This window comes from Tenrec ecaudatus, chromosome 2 (genome assembly GCF_050624435.1).
Source record: "Tenrec ecaudatus isolate mTenEca1 chromosome 2, mTenEca1.hap1, whole genome shotgun sequence".
Taxonomy (NCBI): domain Eukaryota; kingdom Metazoa; phylum Chordata; class Mammalia; order Afrosoricida; family Tenrecidae; genus Tenrec; species Tenrec ecaudatus.
This window is the reverse complement of record NC_134531.1, coordinates 632,504-648,778: the sequence shown is the minus strand read 5'-3', so window position 1 is coordinate 648,778 and position 16,275 is coordinate 632,504. Positions and strand designations below refer to the sequence as shown.

Here is a 16,275-nt window from a genome sequence, read left to right as displayed (position 1 = left end):
CCCACAGGGACTGTGACTCAGTGGGGCTAGGAGTCTCAAGCAAGACATCCATCTAGCTGTCTGTTTGGTGGCTGAGGTCAGAGTGTGTTACCTGGACAGCTGGTCTTAAACAAGGTGCCCTAGCTGTGAGTCCCAACGGCTGAGGTCAGGCAGGTGCTTTGTGGACAGCTGGCCAGAAGGACAGTGTCTGATCATGTGTGAAGTTCTGGTGGCTGGAGTCAGAGTCTCCAATGTTAAGGTCAGGCCTGACCCCTCCCACATTTGGGGGCAGGGTTCCTGTGGATTCTTCCACACAGCTGCTGCAGAGGGTGGGATCTGCCCACAGCATCCCTGGTTTCCTGCACCTCTATACCTGTCTGCACACAAGCCTTCACACCTGGGCAGGAACAGCCCGCACGGCCTGGGCCTTGTGTCCCCGAGGGAAGCTGTCCTCCACAGGGCAGGATGGGACATGAGTGCTCCCGGTCCCTGCCCATGGGTGAGCCCCAGCCCACACCCCTCCATCTTGTACTCTGGGCGGGAGCTGCCTGGCCACCTTGCTAAACACAGACCCCTCTCCACAGCCATGTTCCAGCAGCACCCACACCTCCCGACACGTGTTCCCAACAGACCTTTCAAAGAGGGAGGATGCAGGCCGAGAGGACCACCTCCCTTCCCAGGCCTTGAGTCCCACCATCTGGGAGTTGGGCACTTCTGTGTCTGCCAGCTGGTGGAGATGTTATTTATAGAACAGTGTGGGGCAGACCACCCCCGTGCTGCAGGCTGGCTCCTGGCAGATTCTCCACATAGGACCCTGGAGCCCAGGTGGGGCTAGAAGCAGGTCAGGCAGGGTCACCCCATGGCCCTCTCCTGCAAGCAGGGGGCCACCTGGTGGGGACCTGTGGAGCGATGCTCCCATGAGGACCAGCAGGGGACTGCTCACCAGCCACCATGTGTGAAGCCCAGACCGGGCAGGTCCAGGGATGGGACCTAGGAGCAGGACCACACCTGTGGATCGATGCCTGAGTGCTGGTCAGGTGCCGTGTGAAATGCAGATCGGGCAGTCCTGGGGACAGCTCCTGTGGCCTGGACAATAACCAGAGAGAGCCCTTTCTGCACAGTGGGGACTCCCCCATGACCATCAGTTTGAGTGAGACAAACAGAGGTGGAGACTGGCCAGGGCAGTGGGAGCCTCGTGGGCCATCTCTGTGTGGACAGCTTAGAGCCCAGCTGTGAGTCCTGCCCTCAGAGATCTTTCAGGAAAAGCCAAGCTGGGCCTGAGCCAGCATGCGGGGCTGTGGGTGCTGTGTCCCAGCCAGTCCCAGCATGTGGAAGTGCGCCCACTGACAGAGGCTCAGCAAGGTGTGGGCAGAGCCTGGCAGGGCAGAGGCCCTGTCTGCCAGGGCAGTCGGCTCATGGGCCCGGCTCACCTACTGCCAGCACTGACGAGCGAGGAAGCTTCCCCGGGGGCAAAGGACAATGGTTCAGTGGGAGAGCAGAGAAGCTAAAACCCAGGAGTGACTCCTGGCCCCCGGGAGTGGGCACTGACCCTGAGGACTGACCACTGATTCTGGAGGGTGGCCACTGACCTCAGGGAGGGACTGCTGATCCAAAGGAATCGAGATGTTGACCCCAAGGCATGCTGACCCCGGGGAGTCACTGCTGGCCACAGAGTGAGAGCTGGCCCTGGGGCTGACGGGGCTGGCGGGGCAACTAAGGAAAGATGCAGCCATCTGCCCTCGTGGAGTGGGGAACTCTGTGCAGCAGCTCCATCCACCCTGCCTGTCGGAATGCTTCCAGTCAAAGCCATGAAGGCAGGGACCTGGGTATTGGGTTTGGTCTCGGATGACCAAGCGATGGCTGTTCTTGAGTGTCGTTAATCCAGTCCATTCCAACTCACAGAGACCTGAGTAGGATAGAACTACACCCGCCCGGCCCCTCACGATGGTTAAGTCTGAGCACATTGCTGCAGCCACTGTGCCCATCCATCTCCAGAAACAGCCTTGGTCCATTATGCAGAGGAGGAAAACAGGCCTCTCACGTCATGCAGCTGGACTACAAAGAATAATAAAAACAGAAAGCAAAAGTCCTCTTCCACTTGAAACTTAATAAAACAAGAATAAAGCCTCTCCTTCGTCACAAAATAACTTCAACCAAGGATACCTAGAACACACTGCTAATGAGCCAAGCCCACAGTTTAAGAATGGGCAGTAGAGAAATCTCAGCCTTAAACACCTGCACGAATAAGAGGGGAAATGGATTATACATCCAGCACAAAACCCAAAACAAGTCCAAAGAACCAAGAAAATGGAAAATTCAAAATGGAAAGAAAAGCAAAATAGAAGATTAATAAAAGCAACACGCATCTCCCCAATGTGCTCTTTAGAGGGAAAAATGAACACACAGACCACCAGTCACTTGCATAAGAGACAAATAGCAGGAACGGGAGACAGGCCAGGAGCAGCAGCCACCACACAGGAAATTGAAGTCGGGAGCAGTTGCTCCGCTCTGCCAGCACTGACTCCTGTGGAGGGGAGGCCGTGTTTATGAGCCCGAACGACACAGAGTGCCCTGCAGCAGCCCCAAGACGCCTGGGGAGGTCTCTCCTGATCCAGTCTGAGGACCTGCGAGGATGTCTGAGGAGAAAGGAGTCCCTATGAGAGCTGTCCCAAGGGACACTAGCCAAGGGTCAGCGTGTCATCCTCAGGGACATCCCCACTGATGGTCAGCAGATTGTCCTTAGGGACATCCACACCAGTGGTCAGCATGTCACATCCTCAGAGACATCCCCATGGATGGTCAGATGGTCAGTATGTTGTCCTCAGAGACATCCCCACCAATGGCCTCAGGGACATTCCCACAGATGGTCAGCATGTTGTCTTCTGGCCAATGGCCAGAGCTCTTCTTGATGTCACGACCATGCAACATCCTTCGTGAGACATCAAAGGACACATACAGGAACCTGCAGAAAATCGACTGACCTGACTCGGCTACACCCAGACACTCAAGCTTGGTTCACTTTTATGAAAAACGGGGCAGATTTGCACAGCCCTGTGTAGGCAAGCACAGAGCTGTTAATACAACTAAACTCCCATCCTTGACGTTTTCCTGGTGAATCAGGTGAGGGCTTACAGCTGGATCACTGTTTTTGTAGCAGATGACTTGTCAAGATTACCCATGTCTTGCCCGGTCCCCATCTTCCCCTGCAGCTCCGCCCCATTGATAAAACCACCCCTTCACTGAAGTTAACACTTGCCTCCACTCTCAAGTCTTACACAAAATAATAAACAAAGCTCATGTGGACAGAAATGGATCTTTCCTTCAAGCTAGCGTTTAAGATATAAACCAGAAGTATACATTGTGCTTAACTGGGAACTTTAACTGGAGTCTGCCCTGATGAGACAAACACCACACCACTACCACCACCACCACCACCACCTCCACCACCACTACCACCACCACCACCTCCTCCACTACCACCACGTCCACCACCACCACCATCACTAGCACTATAACCACCACCACCTCCAACACCATCACTACCACCACCAGCACCACCTCCACCACCACCACCACCACCACCACCTCCTACACCACCACCACGTCCACCACCACCACTACCAGCCCCACCACCACCACCACTACCACCACCACCACCACCACCACTACCACCACCACCACCACCATCACCACCACCAGACCTCCACCACCAACACCTTCAACACCATCACTACCACCACCACCACCACCTCCACCACTACCACCACCACCACCTCCACCACCACCACCATCAACAACAACGCCAGCACCACCACCACCTCCACCACTCCACCACTCCACCACCTCCACCACTCCACCACTCCACCACCTCCACCACTCCACCACTCCACCACCTCCACCACTCCACCACTCCACCACCTCCACCACCTCCACCTCAACAACAACACCACCAGCACCACCACCACCACCACCAACAACAACACCAACACAACCAACAACAATGCAGAAAACGAAACAAAGAAGAAAAACACAGGTAAGGGGAGGATTCACAATCGGTCACTTGGGGCAGAGTTACAGAAATCCCCTAGAGACCTTCCTTCCTTTCCACGTGTTGTTGAGAACAAGAACACACCACTCATTTGTGGACACAGGCCCCAGCTCGACATTAGGTGACCCCCCCTTCCCCCCAGGAGCACTGCTGCCCTGGGACAAGACGATGTCACATAGCGCCCTCACTCTGGGCCCCTCAGGGCCTGGCTCTCTCCGCCTACATGCCTGCAACTCTCTCCAGAGAGAGACCTTTGCAGGGTGACCCTGGAGCCCAGCACTACTGGTCAGGCAGGAAGGGAGGACGTGCTTCTCAGGACGCATGGTCTCGGAGAACGTGGGGGCAGAGGGGCCTCAGCAGCCCAGATCCGAAGAAGTCAGTGGCACCTGTGGTGGTGGGAGAGACTGGCAGGGAGCGGGTGCAGGCCTCTGCAGGACACAGAGCTCTCAGGAGGGATGGGTATAGAGCGAGGAAGACCCTCCCTCAGCTAGCAACCAGAGGATGCCCAGAAAGCACTCCCCCACCCCAGCCCCACCCCCATTGCGTGAGTATGGCAAGAGAGGGGCCGGCGATCTGCTTCCTGATGGAAGGTGGTTGCCGTCTGTGTCCTCTGTCGCCCGGCTCACGCAGCTCACAGACAACACACCAAGCACCTCCCCTCCCAGCCCTGCACAGCCGCACGGTCAATGCCTGTCCAAGCCGCTCCTTTGGCTGCGTGTCCTCCCTCACGTAGACATTGGGCTCGAAGGCCAGGGTCAATGACAGAGTCAAGAAGACATAGTGGGAAGGGGGGCATTCTACTTTCCAGGGTAAAAGAAGCTCCTTTCCTGGGGCCTCTGATCAGCTAGCAGGGGGTGGGGGCTGGCATGGTCTCCACAGGGATCCCTGTGACTCTGGTCCTTCAATCTCTGGGTTTCTATAAAGCTTTCCCCTGTGGAGCCGCTGGGGGATTTGAACCAATGACCCTAAGGTTAACAGCCCGGTGTGTAACCCACTACACCACCACTATTTCAAACATGGTTGGAGGAATAGAGTGGCAGCAGCCCTGGTGGCATAGTGGTTACACGTTAAGCTGCTAACACAAGTTCTGCAGTTTGAAACCAGCAGCCACTTCACGTGAGAAAGCTGAGAAGTTACATTCTCAGAAAATCAGGGTCATTCCACACTGTCCTACAGGGTCTGTATGAGTTCGCATCAACTCCACGGCAGAGAGCTAATACATTGACAGAGGACTGTCAGAAATCGAAGCTGGATTCGGAAGAGGGCGTGGAACAAGGGATACCATCACTGATGTTAGCTAGATCTTGGCTGAAAGCAGAGAATGCCAGAAATATGTTCATTTGTGTTTCATTGACTATGCAAGCAAATTTACATACTGTGGATCACAATAATTGTGGATCACCTTGAGAAGAACGGGAATTCCAGAGCACTTCACTATCCTCATGTGGAACCTGTACCTGGGTCAGGAGGCAGCGTGTGAACAGAAGGGGATTCTGCCCAGTTTAAAATCAGGACAGGCGTGAGTCAGGGTTTTATCCCCTTCCCAGACTTGTTCAGTCTACCCTGAGCAAGCCAACAGAGACACTGGAGTTCATGACGAGGAGTGTGGCATGAGGAGGGGAGGAAGGCACATGAACAACCTGTGATATGCAGATGCCACAGTGTTGTTTGCTGAGAGTGAGGAGGACTCGAAGCACTCACTGATGAAGATCAAGGATTGCAGCCTTCCGTGTGGATTACGACTCAGTGAAAGGAAGACCCACATCCTCACAACTGGACCGACAGGTCACATCATGATAAAATGGAGAAAGGTTGAAATTGTCAAGGGCTTAATTTTTATTGGATCTACCACCGACGCCCATGGAAGCAGCAATCAAGAAATCAAGCAAGGCATCTCCATGGACAATCTGCTGCGAGTCACCTCTTTAAATGTTAAAGATTTTAATGCCACTTTGAGTACAAACGTCTGGACTGGCCTACCTCGTGCTGTTTCCCGCCACCCCACATGCATCAAAAGCTGTACAATGCATGTGGGGTACTGAAGGGCAACGAGTGCCTTTGAACAACAGTGTTGGCCAAGAACAGTGAAATGACCACGGCCCGCCAGAAGGAAGCACAGATTGATGTTGGACGAACAGCCGGGATGTTCCTTACAAATGAGGCTGGTAAGACTTCATCTCAGGGATGTGAGGCATGTGATCAGGAGAGGGCAGTCACTGGGGAAGGCAGTCGCTGGGGAAGGGGAAGATCTCTGGGAGATGGCCTGACGCAGTGGCCACAGTAAGGGGCATGATCGTGCAGCAATGTCTGTGAGGACTGGGCAGTGTTTTTTCTGTGTGTGTGGGTTGCTGTGGGTTGAAACATGCACCTGATAGCCCACCAAGAACACTGCTGTTGGTGGCCAGCATTGTGCAAGTCACGGTAGCCCTGGGGCACTGGCCATCCCACTGCCGGTGTCTGTTGGGGGTGTCATACAGTGTGACCCACAGAGTTGCCCCTGGTTCATTTTAGAAGTAGATCTGCAGGTCTTTCATCCCAGTCTGGAAGCTCCCCTGAGAGCGTCCAGCATCATCGCACCACATGGGCAGGCAGGCAGGGGCTCTTTAGAGATGGGCTATGGAAGTGAGGATCCATCGGTCAGCCCCGGCCCATAGTGACCTCATCCATAACAGAACCAAACACTGCTGGACCTGAGCCATTGGCACAACGTTACTGTGCCTGAGCCCATTGTTGCAGCCCCTGAGTCTGTCCATCTCCCCAGGTCCTCCCTCTCCTTCGCTGCCCACAGAGGCACCCAGCCATGGCCTCCCCCTTCTTCTAGGAGAGACAAAGACAGAGGAGCAGAAACTCATGTCCCAAAGCCTCCCCACTGGACTGTGCCCAGCCAGACTCAGGGTGGCAGGCAGCCTGCTGTTTCCCTCTGAGCATCTCAGATGAGATCCTCGCTGTAATTAAATTCCAGACTCCAGCACACACTTCCTGAATTATCCCTAAAAAGAATGGGTTATGTAACCAGCCCCATTACTACTGACAACATGCTGATGGTAGCAGATGGGCTAAAGATACAGGGACCCCCAATGCACTAGGATGCGGTCCTGTGAAGGGGCCCACCCGGCAGGGAGCCCTTTAGAGTGATCCTATGTGAACATCAATCAGTATTCCTCAGTCCATCTTTCATCAATAAGAACTGCCCACATGGCTGTCAGGCCCAAGGAAACACACTGGCCAGCCCAGCCCTCTCTACCGGGAGACAGAGAGGTGGAGGGGACACACACACACACACACACACACACACACACACCATGTGAGGGACCCCAGGGAGAAAAGATAGTCAACGTGAGCCACTGTTTGTTTCAAAGACAAACGCCACCATGACATGACAGCAAGGGCATGCTTGAGAAATCCCTGGAGCCTGGCTCCCTTTCTGGCTGCCGATGCGGGCTAAACGGGAGACTGGAGGGAACAGCTAGGCAGGGTGTTGGGATGAAATCAGCTTCAGGCTGAACCAGGGCTCTGGCCCGAGAACCCCGCCACTGTCGACTTCCGAAGGAGCTCCAGTGTGAGGCCAGGGCTCTGATCCTGGATGCCGCCCTCCCCAGAGGAGCTGGCGTCAGCTCAGCAATAACAAGGCCCCTGCAGGATGGCTCATGTCCAGGGACGCTGACCCTTCAGGGGCTACTGTAGTGAGCAGAATCGCATTAGCAATGTTTTAGGATAGGCAAGGTTGAAATAAACATTACGCATGTTGTTGTTGTTGTTGCTGATGCAGCCACCGTGCCAAGCTGTCTAGTGGAGGGCCTTCTCCTTCACTGTCCCTCCACTTTCCCAAGTGTGAGTGACGTCCTTCTTCAGGAACTGGTCTTTCCAGCCTCATCATCCTCACGTCTAAGGTGTGCTCTGACCTTACTTCTTCCAAGACAGATGATTTGTCCTTTGTTTTGCAGTCCAGGGTTCATCCAAGCTTCTTCGCCAGCAGCACAATTCAAATGCATCGATTCTCCTGTGCTCTCAGTACAGTCCCTCCCACAAACACTGACAACATACTAGGCAACATCACTTGAAATTTTCAGGTATTAAGGAAATGTCTTCCAGGAAGCCATGCATGCTAGCCTAAGAATGAATTCTCCTTGCAGGCAAACACAGGTCGCTGAAAGTCCTGAGAATAAGCGCAGTCACACAGCAGGGGTGGATGGGTTGCCTGGGCCTTGTGTGCGTCAGCAGACGCAAAGGGCGCAGGACGCACTGACCGCTGGGAGGTGGGACCAGGGCCCATAAGTGAGTTAGCATACACAAAGGACACAGGACGCTTGATGCACTGTGACCGCCGGGGTGGGGTGGGGTCAGGGCCTGTAAGTGGGTCAGCATACGCCCACGAAACAGGACACAGGATGCACTGCTACCACTGACATCTACAGAAGGACAGGAGGGCTGACTCCTGCTGTGGGCCAGGAGAGAGGCTGCCTGGCTGTCCCTGGGGAGCGCTGGAAGCAGGGCACATTCTGTCACAGGCAGCCTCTTTCTTGACCTCAAAGCCGTCGCTTCACTTCAACCATCCCGCCTGCCATTTCCTCTGTCCACAGCCTGGGCCTCCATGACAGAGGGAATCCACGGCCCCAGGCTCTGTGTCCAGCCTGCGCCGGGGACATAAAGCTCCCTCCCTCCTTCCCTCAGCACCTGTGCTGGTCCCAGCCCCCAAACCATGTTGTTCCTTGACCCGTGCATTTCCTGTTATTGTTCCACGAAATTTCACAACATGTAGCGTTTGTACCTCGTGCTCAACAAACCATGCTCACTGCTGTGGAGCTGTCTCCTACAGCGGCCCTGCAGGACAGGGCGGAGCTGTCCAACTCTTTACAGAAGCAGAACGCCTCATCCTTCTCCCTCGTATGGCTGGTGGTTTTGAACCTCTGACCTCAGGGTAGCAGCCCAACACATGACCACTACGCCACCAGGACTCCTCCAAAAACACTCACCGCCACCCAGGGGAGGGTGGAGCTGCCCCTGTGGGTTACTGAGATGGTAACTTTACCAACATAGAAAGCCCCATCTTTCTTCTGCAGAGCAGCTGGTGTTTTCGAACCGCAGACCTTAAGGTGAGCAGCCCAACGCATAACCATGATGCCACCAGGGCTGCTCCTCCGCCATTATTCTACTAAGAAGAGGGATTCTTTCTGTTATCTGGAGAACTCTGGAAGTGAAAGTGTGAGGTGATGGTACACATGGCGTGGGGACAGCATCTGAGCACCTCTGACTTCGTTAGAAGGACGGACAATCAAACTCCACAGCAGCCAATGGCCAAGTCTGCCGAGGCTGCCATCAGATCTGCTTCCCCCTCCCCCCTCTTTACCAGCTGATGCCAACGGTCCCTTGGGCAGCTCTCTCTGCTTCTCGATTGTGTTCCATGACCTGTTGCCTTGGCCACGCAGAACTCACAGACCTGGCCTATGAGTGCGGGGTTTATCAAGGAGATCAACAGGCTACAGTTCTTCAGTCTGGGCAGCTTCTTCTCAGCTGTGCCCATAGGCAGGTCTTCCACTGCTCCTCGGTCCCTTGGCTACTCAGCTCCATGGCCTCTGCCCTGCTCAGGCTAAGCTACGAAGCTCGGTGAACACTGCCAATAGAAGCCCCCCAGAGGTACTCCGCTCCGCCAGCAGTGCCTGCTGAAAGTGCTCAGCTCTGTCTGCACAGACCCAGCTCTGTAAGCAAGCTTTCTACCCAAAGGCACTTATTTGCCCTGCTCTGTGCTGGGAGCCACCGCCTGCTGCCTGTGTGCTTGCCATGTCTCTGCCCCAAGGGCCACAGCTCTCTGTCTTCTGGGTCACAGAGAGCTTCAGTGTGGGGAGACTAGGGGTCCCAATGCCTTGCCCCACTCTGGGGCTACTCTCTTGATGGTATTGAGAAGGGATCTCTCAGCTTCTGAGATGGAACATGTGGAGCCTGGCAGGGAGGTAGGGCTGGGCCATGCTCTTATTAGATTCCCCACACCATACTGGTGGGTTAGGCATTGGACTGGCAACTGCAAGGTCAGCAGTTTGAAACCACCGGCTGCTCCTCATGAGAAAGAGGATGCTTTCTGCTCCCAGGAGGAACGACAGTCTTGGACATCAGCAGTGTCAGTGCCATGGCCTCCCATAGGGTCGCCACGAATAAGAGCGGACTCGAGGGCAGTGCATTCTGTGTTGGCATGGCCGACTCCACAAGGGGCCAGGTCTCTACCTGACGGTGTTGAAAAATTTCTAGGGCTCCAGAGGGCCACAAACACCTCACTTTGCATAGGCCTAGCCAGTTGGACGGTGACTACTGGTGGCTTGTTGACAGTGAAAGGCACTGGACTATGTGGATCATGTGGATCATCAGCATTGAGAACAATGGGGATCCTAAAACACTCTCCTGGGCCCATACAGAAATGGTACCTACACCAACAGAACAAGGGAATAAGGTGTGGCTTAAAGTCAGGAGAGGTGTGTGTCAGGGTTGCATCCTCGTGCCAAACTAATTCCATCTGTATGCTGAGCTGGGTTCTAGGAAGAAGACTGTGGCATCAGGATTGGGGGAAGGCTCCTGAGCAACTTGCAATGTGCCTTTCCCTTGAAAGAGGATTTGAGGCTCTTGCTGGTGAAGATCAGGGACTGCAGCCTTAACAAATCAGACTACACATCGCCTTGGGTGCACTTTGGCACAAGAGAGCCTTAGAGAGCAAGGGTGTCAGTTGAAGACCACAGAGCGCCGGGCCCAGCTGTGGTCTGTTTCAGTAGCCTCCTAGGCCTATGGGGTTGGACAGTGATGAAAGAAGACTGCAGAAGGGCCGATGGGCGAGATGTGGGTGCTTGCCAAGGACACGGAGATGTCCACCGGCGGCCAGAAGAACAAGCAAACAAGTGAGTGTGGGAAGAGAAACAGCCAGCACACCCATTTGAGGGTGTGAAATTTGTCCCTGGAGAAGGATACCATGCTTGGTAAAGAGTCAGCAAGGACCAGATGGACACCGTGCTGCAACAGTAACAACAATTTGGGGGACAGGGAGGGACTTGCGGTGTACGGTCAGGACAGGTTGGAATGAACTGGGCACTGGCCAACAACAACCAACACCAGGGAGAGACACAGGTCTCAGAACCATCAACCACAGTCAACAGGGAGAGAGACACGTGTTAGGACCATCAACCACAGTCAAAGGGAGAGAGATATGGGTCAGAACCATCAACCACAGTCAACAGGGAGAGAGACACACGTGTCAGAACAAACAACCACAGTCAACAGGAAAAGACACACGTGTCAGAACCATCAACCACAGTCAACAGGGAGAGAGACATGTGTCAGAATCATCGACCACAGTCAACAGGGAGAGAGACACGTGTCAGGACCATCAACCACAGTCAACAGGGAGAGAGATATGGGTCAGAACCATCAACCACAGTCAACAGGGCAGTGTGTACTCCGGAGGGAAGCTCAGGGACAAGGAAGGAAGAGGGATGAAACAGGAAACAGGGAGGAAGTGAGGAGAGGGCTGTGACATGGTAGGGACTGTGACCTTGATGGTGGCTCAAAACACATATGAACTGTTGCTGGGAAACCTGTTTGCTCTGCAAACTTTCTCCGAAATGAACCAAGGAAGGGTGAACACATGAACGAACAAACCAATAAACAAAGGCTCACAACCGTACTCATCAGAGATGAACCAAAGGAGAGAGGGCCCCGGAGCATTTCTGAGTGAGGAGGGCAGGCACCCACGCTGGTCCATCAGACCTCGGGGCCTGGCTGGCCCAGGTCTAAAGCCTCTTTCTGAGCCCCTTCCATGCCTCAGCGCAGGCTCTCCTAGAACCTGCGAATTATCTCAGGTTGCATGTATGGGTTTCATTCAAGAGAGAAAAACACCCCCTGCTTCCCACCAGGACATAAAGAGGCCTTTAGAAGTCTCTCCACGGTGCTGAGGGTAGTGTTTAAGGGTGTGCCTGCATCCAAGGGCCTCAGATGGCTTTTAATGCTTAATAACAAGAACCCTGGGACACAGCATGTAGTGACCCCACAAGGGCAGACACCCCCTTCCCTCAAGCCAATGCCCCCCCCCCCCCAGCAAGTGGACTAGACATGTATGACTGCCCATGGGCCACAGACATATTTCAGAGCATCAGGTAGCCTCATGTATTCCCCATGGAGCCGCTGCTGGTTTCAAACTGCACCCTGGCACTTCACCCCCTACACCAGCAGGGTGCCTTTAGAGGAGGAGACTATGGCGCCTTCGTGCAAAGAGGCCGGCCACATCCCACTCTCCTGCCACCACTGGTCTGTCTCCGTGTGCATATTGCTGACGCACACCCTCTCTTCCTAGGGGAGGTCCCACAGAATTCCTAACCACCCCTCACCCTTAATATCCAGAGCAGCAGGGGAGCATCTCCAGGTGCCTCACCGGTGCAGGCCAGCAGCACCACCACCTCCAGGTCCAATACAGGTGCAGGCCAGCAGTGCACCCCCCCAACCTTAGCCCCTTCCCCCAGGAAACCAGTCATGGCAGCAGCGCCCAGCACCCACCTGCCAGACCAGGTGCTCCCGGGCCTCGGGCTTGGTAGCCAGGCAGGCACTGAGCACGATCGTGTGGGAGGCGGAGGTGAGCGCACTGGCAATGATGGCGTCACGCATGTTGAAGGGCAGCATGGTGTAGACGACGAAGATGATGAAGAGGAAGAAGGACACCTGCAGAGAGAAGAGCAGCCGTCAGGTCAGCTGAGGCCAGCGCTCCCACAGGGCATCCCAGACCAGTACCGGCAGTCCAGCAAGCCCCTCCGATTACCCCACAGGATGCAGCACAGGCCCCTCAGGGTCCCTGAGCTGCATCCGGGTCCCCAGCACAGCCAGTGTTGCGGGGCAGCCACACAAAATTGTGGGTATAAAGTTTGGTCTACAGGATTTGGTTGTCTCTTGTAGACAACTTGTAGGTTAGCCCTGCTGGTGTTGCTACCCACAAGGTTGGTGGTTTGAACCACCAGCTGCTCCTCAGGAGAGAGATGAGGCTGCCTGCCTCTGTGCAGACTGACAGCCCCCAAAGACCCATGGGTCCTCCTGCTCCATGGTAGAGGGTCCCACAAGTCAGGTGGCCTGGGCAGCAATGAGTCTGGGAGGCTGTTGGGTGTGCAGATGTCTGAGAGCGATCACGGTGTGCAGGCACAGGGGACCAGAGTGGGCGCATGTGATCGGGAGGATGGTGTCTGCAGGCCTGCTGGACGCACGGCCGGTCCGACCTCCAACCTGTGAAGCACCACATCTGTGGATTGCAGTACAATGAATGAGGCCACCTAGCCTGTGAACCTGACCAGACCTCCTGCCAGCCAACTGGCCCACTGACAGTGCAGAACTACCCGTGGGCTTCCCAGGCTGTAAACCTCCTGCTGCTACCAGGCCCAAAGATGTAGGCCCCACAGCCAGAAGATGTGAATGGTCAATGGCAGAGATTTGGAGGAACTCTCAGGCCCCCAAGGATGTCCCCCGAAAGGGGTCGGGTGAGCCCAGGGCAAGGGGAACTGGCAGGGTCGGCCATGTCTTCCAGTCACACACCAGCTCCCACCGATGACCAGACCAGGACATGGCTCTCAGGGCCAGCTTGGGCCCCAGCCTGCTCATCACAGCTTCCCTGGCAGCTTTAGGGAACAAACACGCTTTGTCTCACATGCCTGAGGCTGGAAGCCGGAGTCAGTAAAAATCCACCAGTGACCAAGGGCCTCTCTCCCCTTCATGGGGACTCAGTAGCACCCACCCCAGCCACTCCCGGGCCAGCACGTCCATTGCGGGGTCTCTAATGTGGAAAGGTTCCTTTTATATTTTCAATCCAGCCCCGTTTCTACCAAATACAGAAAAAGGGGCAGAGTGCAGGCTCCGTGAGCCCCACTGGCCACTGAGCCAGCAGGACCAATTCCGGATTGGAACCCCGTTTTCAGACTGTGCAAAAGCATCCTTAGAAACTCTTGGGAATTAATCTGCCAGCATTCCAAACCCCAACCCGCTTTAGGGCCAGAGGAGCATCTTCAGTCAAGAAGACACTCTTGAGTGGCCGCCCTCCGCACATGGCAGGGTTTCTTTAACTGGTCTGTCGATGGCAACAGAACCGACTCTTCTTTGACGGACAGCCCGCCTTCAACCAGGAGTGACCGGGCCATTAGTCACCGCGAAGCTCTCCCTCTCCCGAAAGTGACTCAGGCGGGGGCAGGCATGAGTGCCGGTGCTGAGGAGAAACAATGGATCTTTCTCTGCCTTGTCTCCTGAGACTGGGTGGGAGGTGCATCACCGGTTTGTAAAAGCTCAAGAACAGTAGGAATTCAAGTCCAACACACTCAGGAAGCAGAGGTGGGGGTGTGGTCGATAGTGCCCCAGGTGACTGCACCCCCACCCCTACCTGGGGTGGTTCCTGCTCTTTCTCCTGATCCCTGTGTGGCCGGGCATTCGGCTTGCTCTGGTGGTGACGTAATCCCTGTCTTCACCCTCCCACTGGCGATGACCATACGTATCTAGGCGATCCGTAGAGGAGCGGCTCCATTGGCCACCATGCACACCCCCACAGTCTGTCCATCTGACCTCTCTCAGAGGGATGTCCTTTGGGCTCAGTGTTGGCACCGGTGTCCACAGCAGCAGCAGCAGCAGCACGCCCCATGGGGGCACCTTCCAGCAGAGCTTCCAGACTCAGGCAGACTAGAGAGCAGGTCTGGAGATGCACTTCCCAAAGCCCGCCAGGGAAATCCTGCTGACCATGAGAGACGTGGCCCCGTCATCACCCGGGACCCACCCCTGGAAGAGGACACCCATGTGGTCAGTGAGGTGGTTCAATGGGGAGGGTGGGGGTTCCGTCCACAGAAAGAACACCGTGCCTCCCAGGATTGCTCTTCCATCAATCGTCAAACACTCCACTAGCCGAACTTGCCGTCAGTAGCCTCTTGCTGTCCACACGGGACAAGTCCTGGCAAGGGGTCCAGTGTTTGTGACAGCCGCCCCACCTAGCCGGAGTCACCCACTCTGCTGCAGAGACTGAAGCAGACCCGTTAAATCCCCATCGGCGGTGAAGCATCCAGGCTACAGCCTCTCCAGTCCTGGGCGTCCGTCTGCCTGGAAATAAGAACGCAGCACCACTCTGCCTCGCCCAGAGCTCACCTTAACCTCCCCTCCACCGAAAACACACACACACACGCACACGCACACGCACACGCACGCACGTGAGCAGATGGTGCGAGAGTGGTCAGGCCGACTCCTGCCAGTGCTGAGCATGCAGTGTCTGACGCGTGGTTCATCAAGACCAGGTGACGATAGATAGCTCCATGGGCATGACCTCCATCCTCATCAGCCTGACCCTGAAGCAATCCCTTCTGGGGGGGGGCCACAGCCATTGGTGCTATGGCTGTGACCTCACTCCTTGCCACCCTCGTCCCGTCACCTCCTGCCTTAGTGAACCGGACCCTTGTGTTCGACAGGGTTTTCAGAAGTCCTCAGGCCTTTCCTCCTCATTCCTGTCGAGCCACGCACAGGCCACTGCAGACAGACAGGGGGCGGGGGGACGGGGAGGGCACTGGCCGGGACTAAAACTCGGGGAGAATCCCATCACTGAGCCACCCACGGCCCCTTAAGGGAGACCCCGCTGTACTACTGCCTGCTGTGAGGGCCACAAGGTCCTTGGGGCTGTGGCAGAGTCCCGGTGCAGGGGTCCCAGGAACACGTGTGGCCATCGGGAGCTGACCTCCAGGCGCCTCCCAGAGGTTAGAACCTGTGACCTCTCAGGTAGCCACCACTGCCTCCCCAGCTGTGCCACCACAGTCAAGGGATTCTCCTGCACTCACCCACCAACGTGGGCAGCACTGGCCTGGCGTGGGCCTGTCCAGGGGACCTTGCATACTAACAAACACCCGGTGGACACTGAGGTCAGCAAAGCAGATGCTACTGTCCCTGTGTGTCAACATTGTTCTAATGGCCTCCACTGTGTTACTGTGTGACTATGTGTTATTACTATGTGTTGTTACTGTGTGTTGTTACCATGTGTTGTTACTATGCATTACTATGTGCTGTTACTGTGTTGTTGCTGTGTGTTACTATGTACTATTTTGTGTTGTTACTGTGTGTGGTTACCATGTGTTGTTACTATGTGTTACTGTGATGTGTTGTTACTAGGTGTTGTGTGTTATTGTTTGTTGTTACTGTGTTACTGAGTGTTGTTATATGTTACTGTGTTGTTACTATGTGTTATGTTATTGTGTGTTGCTATTATGTGTTATGTTGTT

The 16,275-nt window shown here is 55.2% G+C and overlaps 1 protein-coding gene across 2 annotated transcripts in view; it reads right to left on the bottom strand.

The window, feature by feature from the left end:
• ADCY2 (adenylate cyclase 2) overlaps window positions 1–16,275 on the bottom strand; it is a 206,147-nt gene that overhangs the window by 155,802 nt on the left and 34,070 nt on the right. For both annotated transcript variants that reach the window (XM_075540813.1, XM_075540814.1), the window contains exon 3: window positions 12,554–12,715. In XM_075540813.1, the coding sequence (XP_075396928.1) occupies window positions 12,554–12,715 (162 nt within the window). The remainder of the gene's footprint in view (window positions 1–12,553; window positions 12,716–16,275) is intronic.